The sequence below is a fragment of the Hesperophylax consimilis genome, chromosome 4, assembly GCF_061612785.1.
Source record: "Hesperophylax consimilis isolate HC1 chromosome 4, BYU_Hcon_1.0, whole genome shotgun sequence".
In the NCBI taxonomy this organism is placed as follows: Eukaryota; Metazoa; Arthropoda; class Insecta; order Trichoptera; family Limnephilidae; genus Hesperophylax; species Hesperophylax consimilis.
Window position 1 is genome coordinate 32,064,733 of NC_142839.1, and position 27,922 is coordinate 32,092,654.

At 33.5% G+C, this 27,922-nt stretch overlaps 1 protein-coding gene across 1 annotated transcript in view; it reads right to left on the reverse strand.

The window, feature by feature from the left end:
* Ac3 (Adenylate cyclase 3) overlaps positions 1–27,922 on the reverse strand; it is a 321,798-nt gene that overhangs the window by 281,647 nt on the left and 12,229 nt on the right. Inside the window, exon 2 of the mRNA XM_089651683.1 lies at positions 26,706–27,346. Within this exon, the coding sequence (XP_089507809.1) occupies positions 26,706–27,221 (516 nt within the window). The 5' untranslated portion in view covers positions 27,222–27,346. The remainder of the gene's footprint in view (positions 1–26,705; positions 27,347–27,922) is intronic.

The following is a 27,922-nucleotide window of genomic DNA, read 5'->3' on the forward strand; positions in this document are numbered from 1 at the left end:
TGTTACATATGGCATACTGGCTTGGGGAAGCGCTACAAACACTGCAATCGACCCAATACAAAAAATTCAAAAGGAAATAATTAAAATCATCTTGCAAGTACCATTCTACACAAATTCAAGTGAAATTTTCAAACATTAGACGTCACGTCAATAAGACAACTTTATGCCAAATCTGCACTACTAAATTTCCTCCAACAGAAACTACACATTCCAATGCCACCTCAAACAACAATAAAAACAAGGTCGACAGCAAAAAATACCCTGAACATACCGATAACATACACCACACACGGACAAAGACACTTCCAGTATTACGCTACAAAACTTTTTAATTGTACGCCCACCACTCTGAAACTACTACTAATGGGAAATACATACACAAACACTCACAAAAAACTGATCACAGCCTGGATCAAAAAACAAGATATCCATTTTATACAAAACATTATAACACCAAACCAAACATAATCATTGATGAATGTGTATGTATGTATGTATGCATGTGATTACTTATATGTGTTTATGCATGCATATATGTGTATTTTTGTATGTTTACATGGGTGTATGTATATATTTGCATATAAATAAATATTTTTTTCCTTTTTCTTTAAATAACAATGTACAATAACCATTTAAAAAAAAAAAATTAAAATCCCAACTTACACTATAAATTTAACCAACACACATAAATACATGTACCATTTAAACATAACCACGTAAACACCTCAGCACAGGTTCTCCCAGTGAGGTGTTCACGAAACATATATCTTGCATTACCCACCACAGTGTCACCTACTCAAACCTACCTTACACCCAGCATAAAACACCATATTAACAACAGTTCTAAATTTATGTATTATATACAAATGTAAATATTTGGTAGACACTGTAATGTATGTATAGAAATTAATAAATAAATAAAGAATTTGCGCTATATTGAACACATGTAATTTACTTTACATATAAAGAATTTTCCCTATATTGAACACATGTAATTTACTGTACATATAAAGAATTTGCGCTATATTGAACACATGTAATTTACTGTACATATAAAGAATTTGCGCTATATTGAACACATGTAATTTAGAAAATATTATATTTAAACTCATTATTGGTCATGTATACTTTGTCAGAAAAGAGGAACTCTTGTGCCTGCACGGAGAAAAATGAGTATTGCTGATTTATTAAATGCCTGTTAAAAACGTAATAGCAGGCCATTTCCAATAAAACGTTAGTACATTCAGAATATATCGGAACACGTGTTTATACAACTGCGCTTATCGTGATAAATATAATGACGAAATACTAAAATGTTTATGAAGTCCAAAATCCTCATAACACATACGTGTTTTACTGATAGTTTGTTATAGAAATCTGTCAAGTTTCTTATTATATATCAGTATGTTTTCTCCGTGTGTAAATATAAATTCGTTTACAAATTGTACAGACTTCAAGTTTTTGCCGATCCTCGAGTGCGCTCGTGGAAAACTTAAATAATAACCTTTTGTTTTTCAGATGTTTATGAACTATCGCGTCGTCGTTTGAATTGCCACTTCGTCAGTAAAATTTTCATACTTGTTTCACCTTAGTTAAGCTATATTTTAAGTGGTTATTGCAGGCCCTTGAAACTAAAACAAAACAGGAACTCTGACGTTTACGTTGAATCAAGATTATTGTAAAGCGTACCATTTGTAACAAGAGAATTCCGTTAAAAGTGTAATTTACAAATTAGACCATTATTGACGATTACACTAAAGATTTTCGCTAATCTAATCTGTTTTTATGAATGCCATATTAGATATAGGATATGTAGTTAATATGATTTTCCATTATGACTACAATGTATATAATAAATAGGATAAAACAATTCGCTATCCGCATCTGTCTATTTGTGCGCTTAATTCTTCTAAGCTATGTTACGGATTTTGATAGGGTACATTTAGAGAATTTCTTCCGAAAGGTTAATATATACATTACATGTTTATTATGTTTATAGAAATTAGAGAAAGGTCGATGTTTAGTGATCAAGTAGAAAAAAATATATTTTTTTCGGGCGCTTACATTGCCAACGCTAGCTAAAACTTATGAGTTACTCCCTAACCACCCCGGGTGAACTTCAGCATGTTTAATATATAATAATATGAATTAATGTAACAAATATAAAATAATTAAAATTTTGGTTGCGACCGAGAATCCAATTCTTCTCGAACCAAAGACGCCCTCCGGTTTGGGCAGGCAATTATCATCAAAACACAAATACAAAAGAAAAAATAGCGTTTGAGTGATATATTTAATATTGTATTAATTTGGTTCACAAATAATGGAAAACAAACTCACCTACCTAACGCATTTATAATACAAAATTGCGCTACAATTGCACTTGAATCCTGATTCCCACAAAGGTCACTCAGTTGACATAAATTGTTTTAAACCTGGAGTGAATTTATTATTTCTTTTTATACATTGCGGATCCAACTCTTTCAAAATGAATATTATATAAATATAAAGCGTTCGTTGCAATTATTGAATTAAAAAGCTTTGGCTGTTAAGCTTTCTAAATGCCTCGGAACTTCCGAAGTCCCGCATACCCAATCCAACCGATTTATAACGAGTTTCTCTTTAAGTTTTTAAGTACGAAAAATAAGATAATATTTATACATTTGTTATTCCGAAACGTTAATTATATAAAATTCCCTCGATAGAAAAAAAAAATCTCAAATTAAGCTCCGAAATTTATTAAAAACACGTTGTGTTTTGTTATTTAATATGTTATAAGCATGAACAAATTCACAGCGTATCTTTAAATGCAACTAAAGCATTGGTCGAGAAATTTTTGCTCTATTTCAAACGAGTCGTATTTTATAAAATATTTTCACAATTTTCGCTTTTCTTTTTTTTTTAAAGAAAGACAAACATTCCCGGGTTACGAATAACCTGACAGTATTTGAAAATCTCCTACTACCACCACAGTAAGCTGAAAATGTTGCTTGTGTTGTGATGGAGGACTTAGCCAGCCGAGGAATTGAACACACTACGCCCGAGTGAGACCCAAGTGCGATGTCAACTCGGCCACCGACCGGTCAATATATTATGATTTTTTGTCACAATACAAATAACTGCCTTGCCTTCACGTAGAAAGATTAATTCAGAAATGTTGTCTGTTTTTTTTTATTTGGCGATTTAATGCATATATCAAACTCCATAGAACATAATGGAAATGCGTGTCGTTGCTAACTGAAATTACTTGTATTCATCATGAAATTTTATGCAAAAAATAATAATGCTTCGCGTGGATTTTCTAATTTATAGTTTCGACCAAATAACTAAAATCGTACAATCTCCACAAATAGCTCATTGTTGTCATTGCGAAAAAAATTTAAATTGGAAACCTTTTTTTAACTCTATCTATCACGTATTTTACACAGTAGTCGTTTGAGCTTTTACATTTACGTGGGATTAGTCGAAGCATAGATCTCAATAAAAACGCTATCAAAACAGATAATATCTCGGATTTTTACGGGCGCTCTATGTGTGTTCCTTCACTGAGTCATTTTTATGAATCGCTTGTTTTATTTTCTGGACAGTGTAAAATAGAATTTACATTTTCAGGGATTTGAGGCAAACAGAGTTGAATGTTAGAAGCGACCAACTTTTAGAGCAGTTTTGCTGGAACATAAAGTTTGACCAAACGTTGGCATCTGCTCTAGTATTTGATATTTAAATAAGGTTTTTCGTTAAATATTTTAATTCGGGAATACTGTTAAACAAAATTCTCATATAAATGGACTTTAAAGTTGTTTCAATACTTATTATTTTTCATATGAAGGGGGGGTCGGAGGGGATTATTATCTAAACTGTGAGCCAGTCGCCACGAAGAAAAATTAGTATCTAGGTATTGATCATTTATTAATAAACTCTTAAAATTATTTGTTTTCCGGTTAAAAACGCAATATCAGGCTGATTCTTGATAAACTTTTAGTAAATTCCGAATGTATGGAACACGTGTTCATGCATCTGCATTTTTCACGATAATATATAATGACGAAATTCGAAACTAAGGATTGAGATTTTTGTGATCACGTGATCCAACATCGTGATCATATATTCGTATTTTACTAAAAGTTTATCAATAAACCTATCAATGTATTCGTTAAGGACCTCCAATCCCGTTTTTAACTCTATTATCAATAATTTTAAGATATTCTTAATAAATTTGTAATACTCATTTTTCTCCTGGTGGAATGAATGGAGCGGGTATTCGTTGATCACTCGTATAACGTTAATTAATTTAGATACATTTATTATATTTGTGAATCATTTAAATTTTCGAATTCGTTATCTCCTTTTTTTCTTTTTGATTCAATTATACATTTTTCGTTATAAATTATTTATATTTACGCATTGAATTCATTTATAATTTAATAATTTGTTACTCACTCTCATTCATTTCTTTATTTGTTATTCGCATCCATCTGTTCGCTATTTTACTCAATTTTATTTCCTAAGTATGTTTGATTGATCTGAATTCAAAAGCCACCTTAAAAAGTATTCCGAACAGTTGAACTGAATCATATCAAATATAAACTAATATAACAACACCCCCATACACACAAGCCCTGCTTATTTATGGGGGTACATCAAATACATATATTATGTAATTAATAACTGTACTATATTCAATATTGTGTAGTGTAAATCATGTATCTTTTTTTTACTAATAAAAAAAATAAAAAATCTTTGATAACGTTAATTTAATATTGTACTCATATATACGTTAGAATCAAACAATAACTATTTGAAATGCAATTATGTTACTTTCTGCATTCAATTATGTATCGATTACAATACAAATCACTTCAAATATAAATAAAGAACACAATTTTAAACTTTTTTCCACTTGTTTTTATTTGACCGTTTCAGCCTGTTGGGGCCATCTTCAGACTGGTACAATTTTTGTCTTAAACAAGGGTTTATATACATAGGCAAATTACATTGAGGGGAGGGGTTATCATAATAGGTTGGTTTGAATTATGAGGGGTTTTTCGTGAAATATGATATTTCCCAAATAAGTATTGTTATTAAAATCAAATGAATTTATCTATAGAACTATGATATTTATGCCTATTAGGACTATCAATTTAAGGATTTACCCAACATAAGTTATCGGTAATCTATTGTGTGGTTAGGAAAAAATATTTTAATGAATTTTATATAATTCAAATACATATTTAGGATAGATGACATACTGATTATAATGGATATAGCAGCGGAGGTTTAGCAACTGATTCTAATTTTGTGTTCATAACATTGTTGGAGTTTACTTTTTTAGTAAGGCGGGTTATCTCTAAAGTTTAAAACTGTGTTCTTTATTTTTATTTATAATGGAATTCCACCATGAAATAACAGTTTCAAATATTAAAATACAAATCACTTCCTTTTTAATATTGTACATTTTCCATGCTTGACGCAAATAAATTTATGCTATGCAAAGGTGTTATACGGGTTGTATGTACTTGAACAGCTTTTGCAGGAAACTGTTGTTAATATACTCCAATTGTGTTTTAGCTACTATTTGTAGATTTCGTAAGTACGCGTAAGTTAATATGTACACGGTAATATGACGTAGAACGTATTTGTCTTTGAGAATATTCAAATTCACACCTGTCTTCGGTTTTCAAGCAAAATTTGAAGAATTGTAATATTCGAAATGCATTAGTTCGGCTTGTGACACAGCTGTCGTGTGCTGCCTTGTGTTCTATTCTCCTTAATCTACAGAAGACAAGGACTAGTCCATTGCAAAAATTTTAATTGTTGGACGGGTAAAATTTCAATCTTCTTGAAACTAACACAAGCTCATGGTATCAAAAGATATAATATCCTTACGAGTAAACAAAAGCAATTTTACTCAATATAACTTGATGTTTTTACAATCGTTCGTCTTTTGGCTTCAAATGATTTTACTTTTAAATAATAAAACAGAGTTTCCGACAAAATAAATTTGGCTGTCGGTTATAGCAATACCGAAATAACAGACTAGGACTTATTATATCGTAAGATTCTTTGATCAACGCTGTCGTACCAAGTACCCTATAATATTAATAATACATCCAACTTCTGACATTCCCCTTACATTTTTATGGCAACATGCTTCACTAGCACCTCCTAGCGCAGTTTCGCGCCGTTTGTGGTTGCTTCCTTCCTTTCCGATAATTCGCGGTTCAGGGTATCTATTCCAGAGTCTCTACCACGAATTACTCGCTATGCGCCATCTACGAACGAAAATTTCTACGACTTTTGTCATAAGTTCTATTTATACATTCTTGAGTAACTCACGGTTGAAGGGATGACTGTGTTGGCAACCCTGTGAATATTGTCTATGTTTCTGATGTGTTTGAGGTTTCTATGGAGTTAATTTGAAATGTCAAAAACAAACCGTTGCCGCGTCGTTCTGTCAACGTTTTTATTTGCTACCGCACTTTCTCTGAAATGAATGGCGGTGGTGAATGCATATCGATACTGGCATTTCGATATGTATCCACCACCAAATAAAAACGTTGATAGAACGACGCGGCAACGGTTTGTTTTTGACATTTCAAATTAACTCCATAGAAACCTCAAACACATCAGAAACATAGACAATATTCACAGGGTTGCCAACACAGTCATCCCTTCAACCGTGAGTTACTCAAGAATGTATAAATAGAACTTATGACAAAAGTCGTAGAAATTTTCGTTCGTAGATGGCGCATAGCGAGTAATTCGTGGTAGAGACTCTGGAATAGATACCCAGATCGCGAAAATTTTGTCTCGTACGTAGCATTAAGTAATGCAAAATTTAAAAAGAGATAGTTCGAAATCGTGCGTAATTTAAGTACATATTACTGTAGCCTTTTCCAGTAAAATATACCTTATAAGACCGCAGTCACGGCTTGTTTGCGGCGAGGATTTTTTTAAACTAATGGGTATCAGGGGAAGGAGTAATTGCGTCGGAATCGGAAAGATATTATTTAACATCCCAAAAAATAGTAACAGGATAATTGCTAACAAATGCAGAACAAATAAGGAATAGTGTTTCTAAGTTTTTTTTTTTAATTTATGTTCTAATCTTTATCATTTACGTGTATATATGTACATACCTAGTACTTTTAAATTTGAATGCTACCCAAGCAGCAGTTAATCTTATGTTTAATTGGATATTTTATTTTATTATATTTCTTCTCTTTGTTATTCATATTTATACAAAATATGTTAGTAGACTTAGGCACCCGTTAAAAGTTCATATACCTATTTTTTCGTTATTATTTTAATACTATACTTATCAAAATGTTAATACTCATCCTAATCTGACTGTTCTTAAACGGGAATCCTCCTAGTTGGGCAGTCAAAACATTTTTTAAATAATGTATAATCTTTTACTGAATAAAAAAAAATAATACATAAAAAAAGAAAGATAAACTATACAGTACAACTCTAAATATGGAAGGAAACTCTCATTTCGAAATATCGAAAGTAATCGAAAGTGTATTACCCTCACGGGTTCGGGAGGTTTAAAAAATAGTAACACCCTGCTTGAAGTGTGTTACCATTTCCATAATGCTCTTGTATTTATGTTCTCCGCTGGCAGCTTTGAACACAAACTTTCTACTATCCCCACACTCCTTAAGCTCCCTGGGAATCCACCCCCTGAATGCTCGGAATATTAAAACTATCCACTTACAGAATAAGAATTAATTCCCCGCAATCATTTTGCAACTGCAAAAGAACACCCTTTCCAATCTTAATCGCGGTGAAAACGGTAAACTAAAGTTAATTGTGTTTTTGGTCCCATAGATGCATTTATATTTTAATTTAATTTAATTTTTTTATTTTTTTAAAGAAAGACAAACATTCCCAGGTTACGAATAACCCAACAATGTTTGAAAATCTCCTACTACCACCACAGAAAGCCGAAAATGTTGCTTGTGTTGTGATGGAGGACTTAGCCAGCCGAGGAATCGAACACGCGACGCTCGGGTGAGACCCAAGCGCTATGCCCACTCAACCACTGACCGGTCATTGAATTGATATCCTGTTTGATAATGCCGTGCGGACCTTTTGAAGACAAAGAATCAATATTCTGTTGTTTTACATTAAATTTAAGTTACTTTACTACCCGAGAGACAGATTAGAAAAAATAAATAGTTAGGCATCTTTTCTTATTTTTCATAGTTCATTGAGTATTAAAAAAAACTCCATAGCTCATTATACAAATAACTTTCTGAGCTTAAAATAGTAAAGTTGACGAAGAAATATGCGAGAGAAACAGATTTTCTGGTCAAACATTATAAAACAGATATTTTTACATAATGTCGTGCCCATAAAAGACGAATGAATAATATCGGATCGATTTAAATAATAAAAAATACTAAAATCACGTTTTATTTTTTTATTTAATTACCACGATTTAATAAAAAAAACGTTTTCGCTTTTTGACCGTCAAAAGATGGCCTGAAAGAATATCTTTTGACATGCACGCCAAATAAATGCCGCACGTCATCTATAATGGTTCACGTAATTCCTTAAAATAAATAGATTTATTTTTGCGACTGACATATTTTTGTTTACATTTTAAGTGACTGATTCACAAGTCTTATATTGCGTCTTGCGTCCTGGGTACAAGCCATAGCCAAAAAATTATCAATGAATGTAATTAAATTTAATATTGAAATTTAAAAAAAAAACTTCTGTGAAAATTTGTTTTTTTTATCGAGGTCCATCGTAACATTGGTTCGTCATAAAATGGTTCTTCATAACATGGTTCTTTAAAACATGGTTAATTGTAACATAGTTCATCATGACATGGTTCGTCATGATATGGTTCAATGTAACATCGTTCATCATATTGGTCATTATAATATGGTTCATCACTACATGATTTATCATAACATAGTTTAGCATGACACAGTTCATCTTTACATGGTTCTTTATAACAAGGTTTACCATGACATGGTTCATGATAACATGGTTTATTGTAATATATTTCATTATAACGTGGATCATCATGACATGGTTTATTATAACATGGAACATTATGACATGGTTCATCAACATATTGTTCACTATAACCTGGTTAATTATCACAAGGTTTATCATTACATATTTCATAGTAACATAGCCCTTTATAATAAGGTTCATCATAACATGGTTTATTATAACATGGTTCATTATAACGTGGATCATCATGAGATGGTTCATTATTACATGGTTCATTAAAGAATGGTTTATCATAATATGGTACATTGTGACATGGTTCATCTTTACTTTGTTCGTTATAACATGATTCATAATTACATGGTATATCATGACATGGTTCATCGTAATATGGATCAGTATAATATGGTTCATCATGACGTGGTTCATCATAACATGGTTCATTTTAACAATGTTCATTATAACATTGATCATCATGATATGGTTCATTATAACTAGGTTCATTTTAACATGGTTCATTACAGAATGATTTATCATAACATAATTCGTTATAGCATGGATCATCACAGCATGGAAACCGTTTCATGAACAATACGCTCTGATAAGTAAGAGTATTTACATTAAATAATATAAAATAAAATATTAAAGCGCGGAAAGTGATTTTTTACTGATATTATTACGTAATTGTTTTTTTGCATAAATATATATTTTTTAAATGGCTGGAGATTATAGTCTTCATTTGTTAGCTATTTACAATATTTGTTTTTGCAATTCATCACAGGCGCATTCCCCTGTAGGGTGGTCAGATGTGGTGGTTATTGAGGTAACGTGTATGGCGGGTCGAGATAAAAGCCACCCCCGAAGATCTATTATGTCCTTAAAGCATCATGTAACACAAACCGCCCTTGTAACATTAATATATTGTATTGTATTTTTTTATTAAAACAATGGTCTGAAAGGAATTTGCTAAAAACTTGTTCAATTCACATTTTGAATCCTTGTTCGAGGAATGATTTCATCTTGTTCCATATGCAATCATATTTTTTTTCGCAACGAATACTGGATTTTTAACATTAAAAATTCTTTTAATATTGCCCACATTTTGAAACATTAGCTCTAATGACATGTTAATAAGCATTAGTGAGATAGTGTACCATTATTAACACAACTAGATAAAGCTCGGTAATACATCAAATAAAATTAACAAGTGTTTGGTGTGATTCCTGCTAATCACAATATATACTTTTGCAATTTACAAAAAAACGCATCTTAGCTCGTAACCTAATGCTGGCAACAACGAGAATTTAACCCAAACTTAATCATGTTACTTTCACACATTCCTTTCCCCATCTTTTTCCCCTCCCCGCTACATTCAGCCTCACAACATACCCTAATTGGGGATGCCATAGTCCCACTGGCTCCAGACGGTTGGGAGCAGACACTTGTGCAGATTCATATAAAAAAAATCTTTAAAATATATTCATTATTAGTTGTTTATGTAGTTACAGATTTCTGAAATGTACTTGTAAAATTTTCGAAATTAGAATTATATGTATTTTTTATGGTATCAATCAATTAAAAAGCCACATCATGTTAAAAGTATGCCATCAGTTCAGAACCCAGAAGGAAAGGGACTTTAATTTAAATCATGGTAGTCAAAAAAATTTTCAGTTTACAATTTATTTTTTAATATGGAGCACACATCAGTCGAAATTGTTAATCAAAATTATATTTCAAGGCCCTTCTTAGCTCCTGTTGTGCCCAGAAACTTATTATTTTCATATTGAAACTGTCGACAGAAAAACCTTATGAATTTTCAAGACGCCAGTTCTACAAAATATTCTAATTTATTTCTATGTTTGCTCTGTCATTTGTGTACTAAAGTATTCCCAACAAAGGTGTGTTACGAAAAAGTATTCCAAAGCCGTTGGTTATTTGATATTTTACTAACGACCCATAAACGGCAAACTGTTATTTTGGCAAGAAATTTCATAAGTTTGAAAACATTCTAGAACACAACGTTTGAATTTAAAAAAATAATTTCACATATCGATTGCCCAATAGCTTTACTATGAATTATGAGCCCTTTTTAAAAACGTATTTTTAAAAAATAAATATAATTGGTTATTTCCTTTGCAACAAACTAAGAAAACTTTTCTAAGAACGCATGATCACGCCTTTCTTCCATCCCAGTGAACTTAACATAAAACATAAACACGCAGTGTTTAATCACAACCATGAGAATATTAAATCCTCAAACAAGTAGTAAATAGTGAAAATGCTCTCTGTGAAAAGTGAAAAATAAAACGTTAAAACGTGAAGCACGTATTTTTCTGTCAATGATTATTATTAAAACTATATGTGGCCAATGTGGCTCCATCGTTAACCTTCAGATGAAAGACCGATTAAAGTTCGTCTCACTCAAAGAGCAATTTTTTTGTGAACACTTTACAATGTATTTATTTCAACTTCTTTTTAGCACGATAATGCTTAACTTCTTGATTGAAATAGCTCATAACATTTACTAAAATGTTTATCTTTTTTACATGAATACCGCACAAGAGTCCCAACAGCTCCGAACCGTCTGGAGCCAGTGAGACTATGGCATCCCTACTTGGGGTATGTTGTGAGGCAGAAGGTTGTGGGGAAGGGAATTAGATGGAGAAGAGGAAGGTGGGGAAGTACCTGGCTATTCAGATCTGGTCCCCAAACACGACTTAAGCCATTTCAAGCAACATTTCAATTCTGAATGGTGGTCTTACACCGGGGCGATACTAAAAGTATATTCCACTCTGGAACGTGCCGTAAGTATACTGCCGCTGTAACTAAAAACACAGTGTCTTTTTTGAGAGGAAATAACCCTTACAGGACTAGAAAATCAGCTTTTAAATTTGATGAATTGTTCAAATTCTGTGAAACTACCAATCCGTATATTTTTACGCATGAGTTGAACCATATATTTTTAAAAAGCAAGCAATACGACTTGCGAGTATTTTAAAGAAAGTTAATAAACATTAGACCGGACAGATATATGAACAGTATATAATAGGTACCTACTACAAAACAGAGGTCTTTTTTGAGACTCTCAAGGAAGACGCTGTGTTTTTAGTTACCGCGACAGTATACTTTACATTATTTTAAATGAATAGATCGTGAAATAACACAGACCAGCAACCTTTAGCTTGCTAGTCGAGAGCTTTAGCCTCGACCATCTACATAAAAAAACTAACTTGAAATTATGTTCAGATTATAAACGAAATATAAATTCATAAAAGTGGGTGTATTAAATTTTAAACTCAAACTTTAAAAAACATTTTGATCGATATTGGAGAGTAGTAAAATATTACGTGTGGAATAAATACGCAGCTGTGTCAATTTTAGAAAACAATTAGTTAAATATTCTTCCAGGGCGAACCGCCAAAAAAGTATATCTATTCAAATATATATGGGCACGATACGAAGCGGAGTATTAATTTCCTTTCTTTCTATCCCCTTTCTGAAGTAGAGCCTTCAGGAGTCCCTCGGGAGAATCTATTCGAGGTACACATGGCGGTAGAACCTTTTCGTTATATTCGTCGGTTGTTATTGGGGCCGGTTGGGTAGAGACTAGAGCTTGTATTGATCAGAAAGAAGTAATTTCCAAATATCCCTCAAGTGTCTAGAGGAGGATAATAACCCGCCCCCTCGAGCGGCTAAATAAATATTACCATAAATGTTCCTGGCATTCCCCGACTTTGAGATGCTACCCACATTGTATTTTTGTTAAAGGTCATTACCTAATGATAACTGAATGTCTGAACGGTTTACAGGTTTACATAACATAATTATATTTATTAATAGAACTATATTATGAGCATTTACTTCATTGGAATTGTTGCGATCTTGCAGATCCAAAAATTCGTAATGTTCAATTATAAAACCTTACCTCTGTTTTGTAGTGGGTACCTATTATATACCGTTAATATTTCTGTATTTATCACCTTTATTTATTATACTCGCTAAGTACAATATTGAAAATAAGATGAATATAATATTGTCAATTCTGAATTTGAAATATGAGATCGACAAAAATTACGTTAAATAATTAGTTCCCAAAAGCCGAGTTGGTTTATTTTTTACATTAACCACATATGGGAGACCCTGAGGAAATTTTATTTTCCCTATTTCATCTCTTGGGATGCTGTGTGGAGGGAATTTTTTAAGGAGAGGAAGTTCTTGGAAGGTAAAGGGTATGAAGGTTGGGTAGGAATCTAAGGATCAGTGTGTCCAGTAGTAACGGACATACGAATTATCCCTTTGACTGCGGCACAAGGCGATTGGTCAAGAGACCAATTGGAGAGGTCAAAGGGTCTCCCCAAAGCAGCCTATCTCGCTCTGGCACGCCACGCACCTGATGGGCAGGCGCATCCTGAACACACCTCACCCGATGAACCCGGGCACCCCTGCTAAATCACAAAACGTAGCGAACCACTTGGGGTGGAGTTGTTGGTTATCCAATAAATGGTTCCCGGGTCGGTGCTACCCAAACCCGCCACCCTAATTGTGGCATAGGCGTTGTCCCGGTAAGTTAGAGGTTCCCAGTTGGAACCGTCACCTTATTATATTTTTCTGTGTCTTGTTCTGTTTAATGTTTCCTTTAGATTAATAAGTATTATCTTCTTCTTCAATGTTATAATACAGTATAATTCAAGCAAGCAGAATAAAGAAAACAAGAAAGGTTTTCTAATAAAAATGGTAAGCATACCTCATAATATAACTAGAAATTGTGATGCAAATGTAGAAATAAGAAAACGTTCCACTATTGTATATTGCATTTCCTAGAAGTAATATTCTTTTCAAAGTGAAATCATTCTTTCCGCTGCTGTTAACTACATAATTTTTAATTTCGAAAAGTTCATCCAATGTTTTGTTCATGTTGCGGCCTTCGTGAACTGTTTGGTATCCGGAATTTGTTCTGAAAATCTTTATTGACATATTCACCAACGTTATCTTGCCAAGTTTGTCAACAAATTTTTGGAATAACTTAATGAGTGAAACCATAAATTTTAATATTTAATTATTGAAGACAATATAAGAGATTCCTAAACGAAAATTTGAAACAGAAAACGACACAGTCACATCTAGGACCCTTGCCTTGCCGGAGCACATAAAGATAAGTGCCAACAAAAATGTTCGGTGAGAAAAATGAAGACAGTGCTGGTAGTTCTTATTAAAAATTATGATACAGTTAAATATAGCCGAAGGAGAAAAGGTCCCATTAGCTCAGTTGGTAGTTGAGTTGGTCCTGGGTTCTTTACCGTATCTTTTTCTGTTTCAAATTTTCGTTTAGGAATCTCTAATATTGTCTTCAATAATTAAATATTCTTATTTGCTTCATTCTCTGATCTCGACAAGCCATCAAATAATATTTCACAAAGAATGTAATATAATAAAAACATGATGGCATATGTTAATCGAGCAATGAAGTGAATTACTATTAAATATATTGAATGAACACATCTACCGAGATATCTACTTAAAACACATATCCTTTTGCTAATAATCGGGGTGTGAATAAACCGTGATTTAGGTCGGCTCAACTATACCAACGCCAACCCGCACATAATGATCTAATAAGTAACACGTTATAGCTGTTTCCCTTAATAATCACAATAAGAAATGTTGTGTTCCTTTTATTACACCATTTGACAAATCACAAATTTTGTAGTGAAAATGTATCTTGGAAATTCGACAAAACAATAACAGATATATAATTTTTCTTAGCCGCTCGCACAATAAAGCCCCTCTGTAACATTTACAAGATTAAATAAACCCGATTGATGTTCAGCATAACCAAGCTGACAATAATAATTTATATTGAACTTGCCTACTTATAAATGATATCCCATATTCCACTGCACCTTTATTATCCCTAAAAAATCCTTATGTGTAAAAACTTGACTAAAGCGGAAAAAAGTTTTTTATTGTTTCTGAAGCAGCTTATACTCTCAAAAAGTGAATTCAGATGTGAGAAAAATTGCACAGCTCTGACATTTTTTGCAGCAGTAATTTTACGAACCCAGCAACTTTTCTAAAAATGCCTGAAAGTGAAAGAGAGTTTATCAAATTAAAACGGAACTAATAAATGACTCACCTCGTGGTAGCCATAGAATAAAAAAAAATACACATCAATAAAAAATAAATGTCTAGTAAAATATATTATGGCACTTAACAGCAATTGACGCGAAACGCTACTTGCGGTTGCTTCGTTCCTTTTCCATAATTCGAGACTCAGCTCGCGTTTCGGCTCGCAAATGTATACGCAGCATTAAGTGTACATTGGATACAACTCCAGAGGTCATGCGAGGAGGGGCTGGACCTACTATGGACGGAGGACGAAATAGCAAAATCGATGCGACAGGTCCCCGACTAGAAAAGGACAAGGGGAAGAAGATATACGAGTATGTATGAGGTACAGGTAGGTGACCTGAAATGTGACCCTTTTTGACCACTTGCTTCATATTAAAATTATATCCACGTAAAAATAAAAAGTGATATTAAGTGGAACAAAACAAGGATGTACATATATACATATTAACAGTCTTCGTGGTCGAGGGGTAAGGCTCTGAACTGGCAACCCGAAGGTCGCCTTTTTAAATCCCGGACTGATTTATTTCACAAATCATTCATTTAAAATAATATATATTATATATCACATATATGTGTATTACCTCTCGACCACGAAGGTCGTCAAATGACAAAATGCGACACTATTTTACTAAAAGTTTAAAGGGAAACCTATCAATTCATTCGTTACAGTTATGCAATCCTGTTTATAGCTGGATTACGGATCATTTTAAGAGATTCTTAATAAATGAGCAATACTCATTTTTCGCTATATAAAGGTGTATCTTGTGGGTACTAATTTGAATTAAAACTGAGTTCGCCAATTGACATAGAAAACTTTCGATTTCTAGGTCCCAGGCCAATGATATTATAATTAATGATAAAGCTAGAAGAGTATGCCAAGAGATTGCATTCCATTCTCTATTTGTGCCGCTGTACGAAAAAAAATGTAACTTATTTTAAGCCTGATTCATGGGTTTGATTAATCCCCATGTCTTGACGACAGAAGCATCTGCCCACCAACTGTGGGATGGATGGAATCGGGTGAGGCTGGTCGAGGGAGACACTTTTTGACGTCTTTGGCCGGACTCTCTCGACCCATTGCCTTGCATCGCAGTGAGAGGGATGAATTCATACGTCACTCCTGGAAACGCTGACCCTCAGATTCCTATACACCCTTCATACTCTTTTCCTTCCCAGAACTTCCTATCCTTCCTTTCCTTAAAAAGACCCTTCACATAGCATCCCCAAAGATGACATAGGACCTGAGAGAAATTATTTTCCTCGGGGCCTCCTGGGTAGGATTAATGTTAAAAAAGCCATTTTAATTGGGCATACAATGGGTTCGTTGTTTTATAAGGGATCAATCACAATAAAAAATGACACATTTTAAATATCCGAAATTTGTACGAATGAATCAGTAATTTTAACGTTTTGTAAGTTTTTTTAGAAAAGCAGAGATTTTCATACATTTCTTGAAAATGCTTGGATTGAATTAAATTATAAATTTAGTTTTTTATTAACTGGCAGAAAAGAATGATTTTTTTAATGAAAAATGTTAGGTTAGTTTACATACAGGTTTTCCAATAAGAGGTGTTATTTTGATATTCAATCGTAAAAGATCAATGGTTTCGTTGCTTGTGTGGCACGTGGCGCTGTTTTGTTAAAAGTTAACGTTGTCCAAATCAATACCATCTAATACCGGTCATAAAATATCATTAATCATTATCTCGATAGCGATCCATTCACCGTAACTGTTGCTCCAGCCTCATTTTCGAAAAAGTAAGGTCCAATGATTCCGCCGGACCATAAACCGCACCAAACAGTCACACCTTGAAGATAGAGAGGCTTTTCACTAATAACTCTTGGATTTTTCGAGCCTCAGATGCGACAATTTTGCTTGTTGACGAAGCACACCGAGGTGGAAATGGTCCTCATAACTCAAGATGTTTTGCATTTTATTCACTCAAGTGAATTTTAATAATTTCAATGTGTTGTTGAAGCGTGTATCGTTCCATTTTTATTAATGACGTAGTTTTTACTTGTCAAATGTCAAAAAATGACAGCTTTTAAAGTAACATCTACCGTAATAGCGGGCTATTCAAAATAACACCTTTTATTGGAAAACCCTGTAGTATTGATATATTTTTCACCTATAATCGATTGGATAATTATTTCGCGGACAATAAACGGTTTTACTAGCCGAGTATGTTTAGTTTGTACCAGTACAGTTTTATTATTGAAGCGATAGGTCCGCCGGCGCCGCATCGCAGATGATTATTGCCCGTTTGAATTGAATTATTAACCGGTCATTAGCTGAATTGATGTTTCCTTCCTGAAAAATGTGGCCTAGAAATACAGGTGTAATTATTGCTACGTACCCACCTTACACTGTACTGTACTCCGTAAGCTGGCGTTTTGCTCAATTACCAAGATGTGTTTCTAGAAATGGCCTTCGAATAATTTCACGTATTTACATGAATAATAGGAAGTACATTGATGATTGATGACTTAAAAAATATATTTATTACACAAGAGGCTCTGAGAAAAAAATTTGTTGTGAATCTTTTTATGGAAAAGAAGGAGTGGAAGTTCTGAGAAGGAAAAAGGTATGAGGTGTGTGGAAGAATCTAGGAATCAAAATGTCCAGGAGTGACGGACGTACGAATCCATCCCTCCCACTGTGGTCGAGAGAGTCCGGCTGGAGAGGTCAGAAGGTCTCCTTCGACTAGTCTTTCCCGATTCGGCCCGCCACGCAGTTGGTGGACATATGCATCCGCCTCCTAGACCTAGACAAACCTCACCCCATGAAACCGGGCACCCCTACTAAGTCACCAAGCGTAGCAAACTACTTGGGGTGTTGATTATCCAATGAATGATATCCGCGGCGGCGGAAATCCAATATGGTCCATTTAATAATAGCGGTGTGGTGACGATAAATTAACATTATCATTTATATCCTAATAGCAATTTCTGTGTTCCGATAGAATTCCTTTCAAAGAGATTTGTTAAAAAATATATATTTTAAAAATATTATGTCATAATGTTTAGTTTAAGGGAGGGGGTGATTAATAATATTTACATAAGGCACAATTTAATGCATACTATCTAACGTGTAGCCGGCGTGGCTCGTGGTTGTGAATAATTTGGAGTTATTTTTCTGTTTTTGTGAATTCTAGGAAAATCTTCGTCTTTTCTCTACTGTCTATAAATACTATATAAATATAAAGATAACTGCCAATATATATATAAACCATTCTGAAAAAATTCTTTAAATGATAGCGAAAACCATATCAAAATCCGTTGCGTGGATAGCTAGTTTATTTTATATTATTTAGAGATATGTATGTGGTGGGATTTTATGATAAAATTAGGAAAATTTACCATTTTCGGAAGATTAGTAATTTAACCACTTTTTTATTTCGAAAACCACACAGCATGGCGGGCAAAACAATAAAAAATGTTACACTATTGATTGCATGAAATAAAAAATAATAAAACGATGATTATAAACAATTTATGATTTTCAGATATATTCTGTTGCTTATATTGTTGCTTATATTTTAGTTGATATTCTGTCTCTATAATTATATGTAATTTTCTTATTGTACAATATTTTGTAGTATTTTACAGTATTTTTGAAAATGTTCTTTTTCCATTTTTGTAACTATATATATGTATAGTTATATATATATATATATATATTTATATATAAGCACATAGACTAGCTCCCCAGTTTGACTCGAGAATATTTCTCTACAAATTGGGTAAACAAAAAAAGTGATGTCTGATATGAAATGTAATATATTTTTATCTCTTGTGGATATTTACTTTTTTTTCTAAATAAAAAAAATAAAAAATAATCACTAATAATTGCCAAAATATATTTTTCTCTATTACTATATAATCCACTCGATATTTTCACTAGAAGTTGTTCGAGTTTCAAGCGTCTTGTTCTTTTGCACAGCCTTGAATGTTTCATTCGCAACAGTTGGTGAATAACCTCTGTTTGCAATGAATCCATATCTTATAGACGTGTACATATATATTTAAAATGCCTATAACTTGTGCAGGGTAAAAAACAAATCTTCTTTAAAATTTAGTATATAAAAATTCAGCTTGCGAATGTTTGCGCTCTCAAAACTCGAAAAGTAATCGTCCGGTACCGCTGAAAATTTCAAAGTTTTTTCTTATTAGTGCCAGGAGTGTTTACTTTGAATAGTAGAAAAAGACAAGGAAGCCATACTTAACGAAATATCTCTACATTTGATGTAGTTTTAAACAGTAACATTGTGGAAGTGTACGAACACAAAGAACGCGTGTTTCGGCTTTCAGATTACCAGCTCTCAGTGCCTGAGTCCGCCGGAGAAGATAGGCGCCGAGTTGTGGACACATAGAACGCCGCGCCATTTGCGCGGTAGCCTGATAGCAGCTGTCAGTTTTAACAAAATGTCAAGCTCGTCGGAAGAAGATTTTTTACTTTTGTAGAATTCTTTCTTGAAATTAAGAAATAAAACAATTGGTATTCATCCAATTAATAGTAGTAGAAAAAGTCATGGTGAATTTATGAATTTTATTTATTATTGAAAGATTTTTTAAATATACCTTATTTCACTCGTGACATTTGAGGTTATTATAAAATTTTCTTAGTTCGTACTTTTGTTCGTACCGTTTTCATTCATATCCTTACTGATTTCTTTCCAGCACTTGTCGACAACATTTCTGTTGCTACGTAAACTTCTTTTATCCCAGATCGGCGATTTGTTAAAAACAGCAGCAATTAGTAAGTCGCTCATTTTGACAGGACTTGTTTATTTATGTTTTGACACTAGCTTCCAAAACAAGCTTCACTAACCGGCCGCACCGGCGAGTAGGAATTAAGAATTCATTCCAGTAAAGCTTCTCGGCGCGCCAGCGCGCGGACACAAATCTGAACCTGCCTTCACTATGTGCGTTCTCACACGTTTAGATACAAACTTTCTTGTCGGCGCGCCTGCGCCAGTCGGCCGCTTACTCGCTGGCTAATCTGAAAGCCGAAACACGCGTTTTTTGTGTTCGTACACGAATGCAGTAGTGAATGGTGGAAGAAGTCGGAGACGTCCGAGAAAGAAATTAGCAATAGCGAAGCATTGCGACATCCACTAGTACCCTATAATATCAACAACTCCTCCAACTTCTGACATTTCCCAATATTCTGATGGTAGCATACTACACTAAAGCGTTAAAGTTGTGCGCCTTCATACATTTGGATTTTAAGTGAAATATATTCTTTATTTTACGCTAATAAATTATAAAAATCTAAATAATAACTTTTTTTGATTAGGAAACTTTACTGATTTTTTTCTCACACATAAAAAAATATTAAAGCGGCTATTAACTCTATCTGTGATGGTTTAGAAAGGTAATAAAATATTTATATATTGTGAGAAATTTTCTTTATTTTTTAATTTGTTTACATATCGTTTTTTTATGTAATCAAGAACATTTTATTTGCTAGGTTTTAACGAACTCATGTTATATCTCACCAACTACGTTTTAACCTGACAACGTTTTTAGGCATCCTTAAACTGCACACACAGAACCTATTTTGTGAGATTTTTTTTTTATAATAATTTTCGTCAATATTGATCAAAATACAAATTATAAAGCGTAAAACACCGCCATCAAGAACTAAATAAATTTAATAACCTTCATTGAAGGGAATGCCTACATCAATATGCTTAACTAGCGTGTCTAGCGGCCACCGATGTTTTTACTGCCAACATTCTACTGGAGTTGGTCTTATTTCTAATATTATAGGGTATTTTGTTCCTTTACAGTATAGAATCCCATTCAAATATAATTATTCTATTTACGAATAAATAATCGATATTATGTTAACACTTTACGATCGAACTACAACTAGGACAATCAAAAGTCAGCATAAGTTATTTTGTTTCGACAGTACAGTATTCATAAGTAAACAGATTTAACTCTGCGCGTGGAAAACCTCTTCGTATGTGTTGGGATCAGGGCCGCAGTATCCTTATATGCAATGTGTGCGGTACACCCAGGCGGCCGAACCGAGGGGCGGCTTCTGAACTTCGCCAACCAATTATTTGGCTGTCATGACTTAATTCATTCGTTATCATTTTGTCATTAATTTTAGATATTTTTTATCCAAGATACATGCAACATGAATGCGAGGTCTTGTCTAATATAGAGGATGTTCGGTAAGTGGTGGATATTTCTTCAACTGTTGATGGGAGACCTCAAGGCAGTTCCGACAATTAATCAATCTCTCGCTATGTAAAGACTTTTTGTATACGCTAAATTGCCTAAAAAGTGGTGTCCCAAAGATTTTTTTTGTAGACACCTTTTTCACTTTATCAATTTGGGGGGCGGGTATGGATACCCTCGCCCCGGGAATCATATATTGGATAATCTACACCTCCGCCTTAGGTCACCCCTCCAATTGGTGTGCTACGTTTGGTGACTTAGCAGGGTTGATCGGGTTCGCGGGGTTAGATTTGTCTATGCTTGGCGGCGGATGCGTTAGCCCACCTACTGCGTTGTGGGCCGTATCAGGAGAGACTGGTTGAGGTAGTGGTGATAATCTGGCTTGTAAATAGCACAGATCATCAGGGAATATTTTTAATTCCCTATGAAAAAAAAATGGATTGATCAATGAATTCACTCTGCAGGAGAAGACAACTTATAAACCAGCCACCAAATACATATAAACAGAAAAACTCACCAGAGAATCCCACTTGCAATGAGTTTTGCTCCTTGATCTTCAATTCTGCTGCAGACGGCAACTCAGCACAAAATATATTTGAATTCGCACTATGAGATTATAAAATCAACAAGCTCTCAAGAGAGTAGAATTATTAATGATGATGAATCAGCACATTGTAATAATACGCACTGCACATTATTGTCAAAAAATATTTCAAACATTTTAGTCTTCAATAGACCTCTTTTGACAAATGATACAAACTGGATGAATCCATCTGATTAATGTAAAGGTGTCGGTAATCCGTCATCACTTACCTGCAGAGCAAATCTATCCAAAACTGACCAGAGATGTCTCTTTTGTCCATTATATATATTAAAAATTAATTAATTCATATATTTTTATATTTTAAAAATTGTATCACACTAATTTTAAATTTTAAATCGACTGCTTCTCCGGGTAGACTTTTTTTTAACTCTTTAGCAGGATTCTCTATCAACCCACCGCCAAATTCACTCCTGGACTTCTGTAAAAAAGAAAGAAAATTCTGGCTGGCTGGCTATTCAGCATGACGTTTATAAATCGTTGTCAGAGCTTTAAAGATTGCGGAAGCTTTCTTCCTCATAGATATATTCGATACCAGAACCATATTTGTTTTATGGAACAGCGCATAAACGTGTGTTTTTATTATTGATCGAAATTATTAATTTGGTAAATAAATGTTTCTTGTCAAATTAGCATTACTTAATTAACATCGAACCAAGTAGGTACTCTACCTGTAAGCTCTGTACTCTCGGCGACTTTACACTTGCGGCGGCCCACTGTGTTTCGTTTCATACAGCTAGACGGAAAAAAGTCACTTTGGAATTCTTGAAAAATGACGTCATGGGGGTATTAACAGGTAGTTAGTGTGACAAATGCTTTTGTAATTGGGGTAATTAATGCACCGGTTGACTCATACCAGAGCCTCAAAGTTAGGTAAATTAATTAATGAGTTATCAGTTGCTTTTATTCGCATCTTGTCGCGCGAGCTGTAAGGTTGTTTATGTGCTTAAAATAATGTGTTTTGGTTCTAAAAAAAAATGGAAACTACTTTGAAAGGTATGTAGTATGTTATAATTGTAAAATTTTAATATAAAACATTACAGTTTTTAAAAAAAATAATGTTTAACTTGTGTATTTTTTTGTGGTTTAAAAATATTCAATTTCTAACTTCTCGAGAATTTTTTCGGATAAAGTATCAATAAGGTTCCGTGATTTTTTTTTGTAGATTGAACAATTAATTTTCTATTCAAATCAGTTTCGATATTTTTAATCATTAATGCTCACCAATCATAATTTTTCATTTCACAGGCACCACATACCAGATTTCCAGGCAGGAATTTTTCGAGACGTGGAGAAGTTTACCCAAGAAAGAAAGGTTTCAGGGAATATATAATCATATTTTAAGTAAATTTGAACGTCAAAATGTCAGTGCAAGCAGTGAAAAAAATTTGAAAAGCCAAGTACAGTTAATATCTTTGAATATAACCAAAAAGTGGCTCGCAGTTTCTCGGATTTGATAAATTTTAGAATTAACATTGAAGATGTAGATTTGAAAATGTAAAATTTAAAATATTATTAACTATGGTAGATGGAAAAATTTGCAATGTAATGACTGGAAACAAGTCGACTATGTCGTGTTATATTTGTGGTGCCAAACCCAGTGAAATGAATACTACGGTTATCAATAGAGTTCCACGACAAGAATTTTATTCCTTCGGCTTATCTACATTGCATGCCTGGATAAAAACTTTTGAATGTTTTTTTGCATATCGCTTACCGAATACAACTCTGGCAAGTCAGAGGGGATGCAAATTAACTAATTTTAAGTACTAGAAAAAAGGAATTACAGGAACGGTTTAAAAGTGAAATGGGATTAATTGTAGATAAGCCAAAACCTGGGTTTGGCAACACAAACACTGGTTTTTTCGAGAGCACGAAAAGAGTGCCGAGATAACTGGTGTAGATGCGGGGCTAATCAAGAGGTTTTGCATAATTTTGAGTACAATAGCTTCTGGGTATAGCATTAACATCGAACATTTTGAACAGTATGTGCATGACACTAAGGAGTTATATCTTAACCTATATGATTGGTATACCATGCCAACAACTGTTCATAAACTTTTATACCATTCATTTGATGTGATTAGTTCGTGCATTGTACCTATTGGGCAGCTGTCAGAAGAGGCGCAAGAGGCGCGAAATAAAGACTGTTGAAGATTTAGGTAATTGCACACCAGAAAAATCGACCGAAAATCAACAAACAGAGATATGTTAACCATGCTATTAATTACATCAGATCCAATAATAAATAGTTTTAGAGAGGTCCCAAGAAAAAAATCGAGTTCACTTCCCTCTGAAGTGTTAAATTTACTTGTTCCACCCAATTCCGAGTCAAGAACACAATGTTTGCGATCTGATGATTATTCCTCTGAACATTATTCTGATGACTCCTCTGATTATTATTCTGATGATTCCTCTGAACATAACTCAGATAGCATCTAGTTTCAATAAGCATTATGTTTAAGCACTTTCTCACAAATCTATTGGTTCTGTACTGTCTTAAAAAAATTAAAGATGTTTATGTGCAGTTAATTTCTCTCGCCGCAAATGACTCAGATAGCACTTTATTAGATAAGTTATATTTTTTATTTCGTTTTTTTCCGATTTTTTTTTTTTTTTAGAAAAAAATTAAATGAATCACTTTTAACCCAAATTTTCAATACATTAAGATTAAATACTCCCCACAAGAGGGTTCCAAACATTTTATAATTATAAAAGAGTTTTTACCGTCTATCTTGTATGAAACGAAACACTGTGGCGGCCCTGGTAATGAGTGACGATTAATCCGCTCTGCGCCGTAAGACAAGAGACTTAGAGATCTCGTCGTAAAATGGTTATATATTCCCATCACATGTTTATTTTGCGTTAAATTGAATTATATAAATTAACATAGATATTTGTATTTAAAGTAAACATGTTTTTGATGGCACTCGTTAAAAAAGCTAATTTTATTGATGAATTGAACTTCAACATATTTTGCACGGTGAATAAATAGCATCAGCGGGGAAATTTTTCTCTTGAAAATAAACAACGTCGGTACAAAAGGATAATATTAACTGGGAAATTTCATCTGTTTACTTCTCCTGATATTTGTTTATGTTTGGTGTAAACATATAATACATATGTTTATCCTATTTGCGAACATGGAAAGACTCACTTATTTCTACAATGGAATGGTTGAAAAAATCTCAATTTTACTACCTAAAATGCGCGTTTTTACTCACCATGTCTTGTAAAGTAATTGTTCTGTAAAAGCCTCTTCAATAAGTTCTTTTAACTGTTTCACGAATAAATTACTGCTTAGGTACTAATAAATATTGATGATAGCATGATACTTTTTACATAAGCAAATCTATTAAATATTCGAAGAAATCGTAAATCTATTACAGTTTGGTAAAATCACAAGGATCGACAAATACAAATTTACACAACTGATAATCCAAGGAAAAAAATGTTTATTAATTTATAATATTATTCCTCCGTTAGGGCTATTATATTATAAGGGCTCCGAAAGGGTGGTATATTGATTTATAATGTTATTCCTCCGTAAGGGCTATTAAACACGGGTAGTATATTTAATAATATAGTGCAACACTGACCACGGAGTAAATTAAGCTAATGCAATTATGTACAACCATGAGTGAATAGAATAATCATATTATGTTTTACAATAGTAATATAGATACCTATGTTTTCATAGCTTTTTTAACTATATTCCGTGCAGTTGAACACTTCTACTATTTCTGCGAAAGTATTGCCACCTGTATGCAAGTATGTGACTTTCGCTGTTAAAATTGTTACAATTAAAAATAATTTTGGAGCGAGTGATTATTATTATTAATACCATTAACAATTTATGAAAATAAAAGTCAAGCTTGCATTTAATAATACGTAATATTAACATTTTCTTTGGAACAGCGATATCCATATTAAACAGTATTTGTTTTACCTTCACATCTATGTATAGTTTATTCAATCAACTTCCGCGGTGCAAAACGTCCACTAAAATATCTAAGAAAACAATATTAACCTGTTAAATAATATTCAGCATGTTGTATAGCGATTAACAAAATGTCTGTTTTCAACGCTCAACATGCTAAGAACATTATTGTTATTTTAATGAACTGACGCGATAAATAGCTGTGTTTATGCATGAGGCTTGTGGATTTGAAGTACTTTACGATTACAGATACATAATATTATGCAAATTGAAACATGCTGTCGAAGTAACAAGATTTTCTGACAACCGCTCGGCCTTTTTCATGGCTAAACGTAAAACTGGCAAATAAAAACATCCCGCGTTTTCCGATAACTTATTCGGATAAGGTCTCCGAGATAAGTAAATCTCACAAAACAATTTGGTTTCGATCAAAGTTTCAATTTGAAATGTTTCATCTGCGAAGGCTCAACTTTTCGCCACAAAGAAAAATAATGTTACTGAAATTGATATACAGTTTTAATAATAAAAACAGTTATATAATTTAATTAAATGATTAATTTAATTCAATCAATTTATTCCGACAACAATGTAACCACTCTTCCCACAAATGATAAAATATATTATGTGAGTAGTACCTTAATCAACTTACTCGTACATAATATGAGGCAAGATTACATTAATTGGGTAAAGAATTTGTGGTCTGTGTGTAGAACTCCATTTTATTTAATTATGAATTTTATTATTATAAACTATTACGAAGGTGTACTAATTTATTTAATGCACAGTTGTGCCGTAAAAAAAGTAGAAAAATTTGATGTCAAAGTATCAAAAAAATAATTACAGGTAGATTAAAAGAGTATTTATTACCTGCATTAGTAGGTCTTCCCTGTCCATCTCGAATATTTGCAGCGTGATGCCATACAGCAGCGTGGTGGCAGTTCCAAGAAACAGACAGTGCCTCAGTCGCAGGGGCAAGGCAACGAATCCCAGGTACACCAGCAGCACCGGCCAGGCCAGTGCCACCCTGGCACTCCCTCCCACCCCCACGTGCAGGGCCACGTGGCCCACACCCACCATCCACCCGGCCACCGCCAAGATCCTGCCGCTCTTCTTACTGGACAAGAACAACACCACCACTCCGAGCACAGCCACAATCAGACCTATCCCCCAGGCTATCCAACTCTTGCCCGCAATCATAGCGTAGATATCCAGTAATATTACAGCAGACATGAAACATTGCAGTCCAGACTTCTTCTGCTTCACGCAGTAGGACTGGAAGAGTTTTTCTAGGGAGGGGTCTGCGAAAGCCCTGAAGGCCCCCTCGGCTGACGGCCTCCCCTCTCCTCCGCCCCCCTCGGGATCCCCTTTAATGGCCTCCACCATCTTAAAGCATTTCCACTTATAATAAATTAACTACACCACAAATAGCTTTGTCAAACTTCACTTCAGTTTACGCGCGATGTTCATTGTTCCAGATTAATTAGTTGATTATTCACTGGACATGCTGTCTTTTTTTTTCAAATGAAATGAATTTATATTTTATTACAGGGCAGTAAAATATTAATTAAATTAACAGTAAGAAAATTTTTTGAGTGTAATTCATAAAAGACGAATCCTCGAGTATTCGTTTACGTTTTCGTTTCTATTTCAGCGTCAGTGTAAAACGTCAACGATTGCGTTATTTGAAATATTATCGATTAAGAATCTGTCACGCAATAGTGAAAATAATCTGAATAAGACTATTCTCAGAATTAATTTAGGATTCTTGATAGTGAATATGCGTTTCTTATTAAAACTACCTAATTTTTGTAACATTTTTAACAGACGGCGAACAAAAATAGTTATTAGTATTTAATATTTAATTCTGAAAAGACAAGCTTTTGACACAATAATACGTTGGCTTTAATTTGAAAAATATGGTTGTTGTGTCCTTTTTGACGTGGATGTAAAGTTAGACTGTTGCTTAAATCAAGAATACACGCATAAAACTTTCTGATAAATATTGATTTATTAAAAACCTTTTCAAATTATGCTTTACCCGGTTAAAAACGGGATTGCAGGCCTTTAACGAATAAATTGATAAA